Source organism: Daphnia magna, linkage group LG7 (assembly GCF_020631705.1).
Source record: "Daphnia magna isolate NIES linkage group LG7, ASM2063170v1.1, whole genome shotgun sequence".
In the NCBI taxonomy this organism is placed as follows: Eukaryota; Metazoa; Arthropoda; class Branchiopoda; order Diplostraca; family Daphniidae; genus Daphnia; species Daphnia magna.
Window position 1 is genome coordinate 6,671,462 of NC_059188.1, and position 8,220 is coordinate 6,679,681.

At 39.7% G+C, this 8,220-nt stretch overlaps 1 protein-coding gene across 1 annotated transcript; it reads left to right on the forward strand.

Moving 5' to 3' along the window:
* Nucleotides 1-768: 768 nt before the first annotated feature.
* LOC116934989 (ATP-binding cassette subfamily C member 4) lies at nt 769-7,954 on the forward strand. Its single transcript, XM_045177062.1, is given in 24 exon segments — nt 769-1,167; nt 1,587-1,697; nt 2,204-2,353; nt 2,479-2,686; nt 2,745-2,861; nt 2,919-3,024; nt 3,104-3,260; nt 3,333-3,471; nt 3,542-3,652; nt 3,725-3,928; nt 4,060-4,238; nt 4,303-4,594; nt 4,660-5,105; nt 5,167-5,501; nt 5,580-5,659; nt 5,727-5,877; nt 5,944-6,174; nt 6,273-6,348; nt 6,442-6,536; nt 6,616-6,743; nt 6,799-7,217; nt 7,285-7,414; nt 7,485-7,595; nt 7,667-7,954. Coding segments are annotated over 24 exon segments (4,242 nt in total). The 5' UTR covers nt 769-1,090; the 3' UTR covers nt 7,856-7,954.
* Nucleotides 7,955-8,220: the final 266 nt, after the last annotated feature.

Below are 8,220 nucleotides of genomic sequence, written 5' to 3' on the forward strand. Positions count from 1 at the left end.
AGGCAATTCACGGGCGCAAGTAAAGAAGTCGTAGATAGTATCGATGTTCGATACCATTGAACACATTGTTTAACACTCCATTTCTCCCCTTGGATACACGTTGTGAAATTAGAATGATTTGACGTTTTCGGTGGAAACCAGACGAAAGGCGATCACGAAAATGCATAGTCATGGTAGGAAAACGAATGCATTGTCATGGAATGGCCTTCATGCGGGTTTTTGAATTGCTTATGGAAATATTATTTTTGTTCTGTTTCATGTGAACATGAAATTTATGGTGGAATGGTCTGAACAACAGAAAATGCATCACAATAAATACTATGCTAATCTTATCTTATCATATCTCAGTGCATCCCAGAAAACTTCTGTTTCCAATTATCAGTATCCCGAGAAATCTCTATCAAAGCAGACGCCTCTTTATGCGTTTTTGTCAAGACATCTTATGGCGATGGAATTGAGAACCTTCGTGCAAGAACACTTGTTACCTTTTTATTTCACGTTGTTAAACGTGGACAGCCCGCCTTGTTACTTAACGCTTAATTTTGCAAATTTTAAAGAACGTGCTTTTTTTAAACCCTAAGAACGTAATATCCTATGGTGAGATCGAATTGCATATTACTACTCAAACAATGCAAGTATGATTACATAACATCTGCAGCAAGTCGTACTTCAACGTTTGGTTCCGACGCCGGCCGTTAACGGCATCGAAAAAAGGAGGAAGAGAGAGCAACAAATTCTGAAGCCTGAAAAGGGGGAAGGATTCAAGGAATATGGGTAGTCTAAGGCAGAGGCAGCTCACAAGCTCAGTCAAGTCAGGGCAGCTGCCAAGAGAGAAGGTTGGTCGTCTGTTTGTTTCTGAGATTTCGGTCTCAGGTTGCCACGCAGTCACGGTCTGTGGTGCACAGTATATAGGAAACCGTGCTCATCCAAAGATCGTTCGATGGCTTGGGAAGTTGCCCACGACTCAACAGCAAAACTAAAAAGCGTGTGAAGAATAGAAACGTGATTTGTCCAAAGGCCAATTTCGTTAAACCAGGCCTGCCCTCCAGCAGTTACGCAACAGCCAAGGCTACCCTATCCGTTTTGAGCCATGGAGGTGAACAAAAACAAGACGCCGAAGCCAAATCCTAGACTTAACTCAAACTTTCTTTCTGTCCTTATATTCTGGTAAGTAGTTAGAGAACAAGAACATAGTATTTCGAAGAATTTGTTGAAATCAGCTGATTGTGATTGGATCGATAATGCCAGACACGTGACTTTTTGTGTACGGCTGCTGTCATGGCAACAGCAAAAGCGCGCCGATGCGGCTGCCTTTTGAGTACAGCAGCAGTGCCTTTGTTGCTTATTAACTATGTATTTGATCATTTTCTTGATTCTTTGGAGACCTTTATTTTGAAAAGCATGTCAATAACTGGTACTGATTAAGTTCTATAGTTAGTTCTCAGAGGCCGAAAACGTACACATTTTTATTAAGAGAAAAGGAAAATGGTATTCCATACGAATGTTCCACAAACAGTTCTTTTAAATCATTCTCCAACTGCAGGATTCCATTAGAAATCAGCATTTAATTCAATTTTCTTTTAAAGGTGGGTCAACCCGTTTATGGGTGTTGGAGCCAAGAAAGATCTTGAAGTTACCGACCTGTACGATGTTATGCCAGGAGACAATTCGGAAGAGCTTGGACTGAAATTGCAAAGGTAAGCTAAAATAGTGCAAGTTAACGGATTGCCGTAAAAAAGCGCTCTGTCACGCGATTGCATGGGATTTTAAATCTATTGCGATCGCAAAACAGGAACTTTGCCGTTATAAACTTGTTTCCTACTTTTATTATAACAATGAGCAGACATCGCCCTTCGTGCGTTACTTAAATAACAATAAAGGTTAGATTAAAATGTCGCCTACTTTGCATCCCGAATTGTATTCGAAATTGCATGTGAACCGGCTTTGCTCCAGGACTTAAAAACTAACATACGTTTAGTGTTAGTTACATATTTTAGTTATGCATACACATACTAGTTTGCCGTAAGCAGTAGTTTGAATTGTGCTTTTACGTTTCCATCATGACTGTCAATGCTGAAATGAAAATAATTAAAATTTAACGGTCGCAGCATTTTCTCACCGACTTGACTCCCTTAACTTAAGTGGATTAATAATACCTGATATAGCGTTAATTGTCCTATTTTCGTCTCTTTTGTCTCTGCAGGGAGTGGCATAACCAAATAGCAAAATGTAAGAAAGATGGAAACAAAAGAAAAAAGATCAAGCCTAGCCTTACGAAAGCTTTGGTCCGAACATTTGGACTCAAATTTCTACTGGTGGGCTTTCTAGCGTTTTTGGAAGAATGTGTATTTAAGTATGCAGCTTCAATGAATTTTTTTCCTCTCTTTTTTTAAACCCTTTCATTTGAAATCGGCAAGTACTAGGATATGCATCAATGTTAAACTAATTGTAAAAAAATTAAAACCCTAAACAACCTAGGATTGGTCAACCCCTTTGTCTGGGCCAACTGGTTCACTACTTTGGCAGTGAAAACCAGACAATATCCACCACGGAAGCTTATCTTTATGCGACTGGGCTGGTGTTGGGTTCCGTTCTGTATACCATGACTCATCACCCGTATTTTTTTGCATGTCAACATACCGGAATGCGAATCAGAGTTGCAGCGTGTTCTCTTGTTTATAAAAAGGTATTTTTGCTTTTCATTTCAATCGCCCATGAAAATCTATGATTCAATTCCTTTAAAGTGCCTGCTGCTCAGCCAAAAGGCTCTGGGACAAACAACCATTGGGCAAATGGTCAACATCATGTCCAATGACGTCAATCGCTACGATTTTTCAGTCATCTTTCTTCATTATCTTTGGGTAAGGGCGATCGTATCAGCTTGAACGATGTATGTTAAAACTTTTGCATTTCATTAGGTCGGACCGCTGCAGACAATAATTAGTATGGTTATTCTGCTTCACGTCATCGGACCTTCTTGCTTGGTCGGGCTTGCAGTATTGATTCTCTTCGTCCCTTTGCAAAGTATAAATTTGAAAAAAAAAAAAAAATACTGCATACAACGATATTTGCCAGAAAACTATATTCCGTTTTATCTTATCAGGTTGGATGGGTAAAGTGTTTTCAATGCTCCGACTGGAAACTGCGAAACGTACAGACGAAAGGATAAGAACGATGAACGAGATTATTTCCGCGATGAGGGTGATTAAAATGTACACCTGGGAGAAGCCTTTTGCCAAACTGATTTCCAAGTGCCGCCGGTATTTGATGAAGATATTTAGAAGGTGTTAGCCCTTTTTCTGATTTTCATTTTTTTTTTTTTTTATCTTTAGAAAGGAGATAAATGTTATTAAGCGGACGAATCACTTCCGCGCACTCAACATGAGTCTCTTCTTTACGTCCTCGAAACTCATTATATTTTTAACTTTCTTGGTATTTATCTTTACCGGCAACCATTTAACTGCTGAAAAGGTATACAATAGCTTTCATTATTTTTTCTTCTCAATTTTTAGGTTTTTAATTTATCAAATATTTTAAACAGGTTTTTGTGACTGTTTCCCTGTTCAATAATATTCGCCTTATTATGACGTTGTTTTTCCCCGGTGCGATAACTATGGCGGCAGAAGCTAGAGTCTCTACTAAGCGTATCGAAGTATTTTTCATTTGCTTTTCATCTGAGTAAATTGCTTTCTAACAGATAATCGTATCGCCCACCTCAATGCAGAATTTCTTATTGTTGGATGAGATTGAAAAAAATGCTCAGGCAAAAGTGCACCCAGCATTATCCGATTGTCTGGTTGAATTGAATCAATTGACAGTCAAGTGGCCAGCTGCTGGAGAGAAAGAAGACAATACGTTGACGAATATTTCTTTCACCATCCGTCCTGGCCAGGTGTTTGCCATCGTTGGTCAAGTTGGGTCTGGCAAGGTCAGTCATTAAAGTAAAATCATTAAAACTCGTTCCCTATACGCCATGCTGTATTTTTGGAATTGATTCATTCATATTATTACCCGATTTTTCCTTTTATTTACTTGATACTGTTTTTTTCTAAATAATAGAGCTCGCTGTTGAATGTCCTTCTCGGCGAGCTTTCTCCGTCAACGGGAACCTGTCGAGTTGCGGGGAAGATCGCTTACGCTTCTCAAGAATCTTGGATCTTCTCTGGAACGGTGCGTCAGAATGTTTTGTGTGGATTGGAGTACGATCTCAAACGATACAAAAAAGTGATCAAAGCCTGGTATTGTACTCTTGTGTCACCCCACCTTATTTCAATTATAATAGTATGTTTTTACACTGAACAGTGCATTGGATAAGGATTTTAGCCTCTTCCCTAACGGTGACCAGACCGCAGTGGGCGAGCGGGGTGTCTCGCTTAGTGGCGGTCAGAAGGCGCGAGTTAATCTTGCCCGATCCCTTTACGTCGATGCCGATATTTACCTAATGGACGACCCTCTTAGTGCAGTAGACACTCATGTAGGACGCCACCTGTTCGACAAAGCCATTAATGGTTACCTGCGTGACAAAATACGAGTGTTAGTCACTCACCAACTTCAGTACTTGAAAGATGTAGACCAGATTCTCATTCTCAAAGCGGTAAGCTCATTTCTAAAGCGAATTTATTTTCACTGTTGTTTAATTTTGTTTTTCTTGTGATGTAGGGTCGTGTTGAAGCGATGGGATCCTACAAGGAAATTAGTAATAGTGGGTTGGATATTGCGAAAACAATAGAAGATGAAGAGCCAGAACTAGAGGCAGATAACTTGACGCGGTCTTTCTCTGAATGTGACATTGACGGTTCGATTTCAAGGTGTGGGTCTATTTCGAACTCAATACGGCAACGTGTGGGATCTGTCACATCAAGGTCTTCAGTGAAAGAGGTCTGGCTTTCACTTGATTAACTGCGTTGTAACAAGTAATTGAATTTTCGATTCGACCTAGAAAAAGAGGAGAAACCAACGTTTGCGGAAGAATCTCGCTCCTCTGGTAGTGTGTCTCCTAAAGTCTATTGGGAATACTTTCGGTCGGGTGGCAGCTGCATGTCACTCTTCACAATGACCGTCACTTGCATCATCACTCAAGTCCTTTTCAGTGGATCCGATTATTGGTTAGTCTAGTAAATCGTATTTCGCTATTGGATGATGTGTAGTGATTTTTATGATTGCTAGGCTGACCTTGTGGACGAATGCTGAAGAACTTCGTGCTACGCACAGCAATGTAACGGAAAATTCGACATACATACCTGTTACTGAAAACGGTTTCTTTAACGTCACATCCGGCACGGAAGAAACTGCTGTTTTTTCTGGTGCATGGTGGAAGAATCCCGACACGTACACGGGCGTATACGTTTTTACCATCCTCATTATTTGTGTTTTCATCTTCTCGTTTATTCGCACTATCCATTACTTCATGATGTGCATGATCTCGTCGATCAACTTGCACAATCGCATGTTCCAGTCGGTTATCCGCACACCTCTTCTTTTCTTCGATCAAAATCCAGTCGGTATGAATCAACATCCATCCTTTTTTTTTCATACTATTTCATGCTACAATAATAATAATTATTTTATTTTATTTTTAGGACGTGTTTTGAATCGTTTTGCCAAAGATATTGGATCCGTGGACGAGATGTTACCTTCCGCCTTCTTCGACGTTATTACTGTAAAACCTTTTTAATGCGAAATGAATGTAAATCAATAATCTATACTTTTGAAAATTTCTCTTTCAGATTGCTCTGACTGCTGTTGGTATTCTGTTCCTGGTTGGCCTAGTCAACCCTTGGTTATTATTACCAATTCTATTTCTTTCCATCGTTTTTGTCAATCTTCGGCAATTCTACTTGAAAACAGCTCGCGATGTGAAGCGTCTCGAAGCTACCAGTGAGTTACTATCCTGTGATATGCTTTTTGCTCTTGATTTATGATAAACCCTATGATTAATTACAGCTCGGAGTCCCGTTTTTACCCACTTGTCCTCATCATTGGTTGGTCTAACCACCTTGAGAGCCCATCGATGTGAAGTGATCTTCCAAACAATCTTCGATGAATGCCAAGATGTTCACACCTCTGCTTGGTACATGTTTTTGTCGACCACTCGATGGTTTGGCATTTGGCTGGATTGGATTTGCGTCATCTATGTTGGCTGTGTTACCTACGCCTGCTTGGCACTACGTGATTGTATGAAAAAGAATTAACTTAACTTGCGGCTTATTTTCAGTTATCGACAGAACAACTTAGCAGTTTGATTAATTTATTCTTGTTATTTATCCTTCCAGCTATGACCGGAAGTGAAGCTGGGCTTGCGATATCCTCCGCAATGGCCTTGACGGGTATGTTCCAGTGGGGTGTAAGGTAAAATCAAATTTTGCTCGTTCAAAAAAAGAAAAAAGAAATAAAATAAAAATAAAATGTTACATGATGATGTCTATTGTAAATGAATTTCAGACAATCAGCAGAAGTGGAAAACCAAATGACGTCCGTTGAACGTGTTATTGACTATAGCAAATTGCCCTCGGAGGCTCCCCTAGATTCAGCCCCAGGTGGATTCAAACTTCATTCTGCTCTTACTCATAAATTTTTTTTTATGCATTTTTTTTCCTCTCATTTTTGTCTCTTCAGGAAAGAAACCTCCAGACACGTGGCCACTGAGTGGGGCTATCCAATTTGATGGGATGTCTCTTCGTTATATTGAAGCTGACCAACCTGTTTTGAAAAGCATCACTTGTTTAATTCGAGCAAATGAGAAGGTTTTATATTGAAAGTTAAACAACCGAACGCAGTTCTTATTACCAAATTTCTTAGATTGGCATTGTCGGTCGAACGGGAGCTGGTAAATCATCACTTATTGCAGCTTTGTTTCGATTGGCAGAGCCGGACGGCCACATTATAATTGATGGCATCGACAGTAAATCGATCGGTCTTCATGACTTACGATCGAAGATAGCCATCATTCCACAAGATCCCGTTTTGTTTTCGGGTTCACTTAGGAAAAATTTGGATCCCTTCGGTCTTCACAGTGACGATGCCCTCTGGAACGCTCTGGAAGGGGCTAAACTGAAGGAGATGGTTAAGGATCTATCCGCCGGACTAGAAGCAAATATGACTGAAGGAGGAGCTAACTTTTCCGTTGGTCAAAGACAACTCATCTGTTTGGCACGAGCTATTCTTAGACAAAATCGTATCCTTGTTTTGGACGAAGCCACAGCTAACGTCGATCAAAAGTAAATCTTTGAAAAATTACAAGCGGAGTTTTAACTCATCTATGTTGATCTTTTTATGTTTGCGTAGAACGGATTCCCTTATCCAGCTAACGATCCGAGAGAGGTTCCGAGATTGTACTGTCTTGACGATTGCCCATCGTTTAAATACAATCATGGATTCTGACAGAATCATGTTACTTGATGCTGGCTATCTAAAGGTAAAGACAAATTTAAGAATCGCTACTACCTCACTCTCTAAATATTTAACTGTTAAATTGATAACTTAAGGAATTTGGTGAGCCTGCTATTCTTTTGGAAAATCCCAAAAGCATGTTTTATAGCTTAGTAGAACAAACTGGTCCTATCGTTGCTACTCACTTAACTGAATTGGCTAAACAGGTAAAACTATTTAAGCTCTTAAATTCTGAACTGAAGCAAAAATACCTTGGCGATTTCGTTTCCCCCTACAGGCTGCTGAACAAAGGCGCAGAAAGGGTACAAACGCAGCGGATTTAACTATGGAAACTAATGGGAATACCATCCGTCACCAGTTATGTCCGAAAGCTTCTCAAGAACAAGGGTTAGATGAATCAGAGTTTGAAACGGAAAAGTTGAAAATTCAAAATTATAACGTACACTCGTTATCGGTGTCTTCCTAGAAAAATTTTTTCGTTGAAAACTGCCATTCTGTTGTTAATTCTTAATTGTGAATGCATAATGGAAAATAGATCTAAATACAATTAAGCTCGGTTTTGAAATTGCGTGCTTGATCATGGTTTTTCTCCTTTTCTCGTGTAAGAAATGGCAAGCCGCATTTCTTGCACACATCTCTTGTCTCCCACACCTATCACCCTTTTTCTTCTTTTCAGCTTAAAGTTCTTTTGCCGATGGCTCTGGCCTTCAACCTCCCAAATTACTTGGCCTTCAAACTTGTTTCTTTTTCACAGAGGTATGCATTTTCAACCAAAATATAAATTCCCAGTGCGACACCTAATCCTAAATGACCTCGCTTCTTGGTATAAAT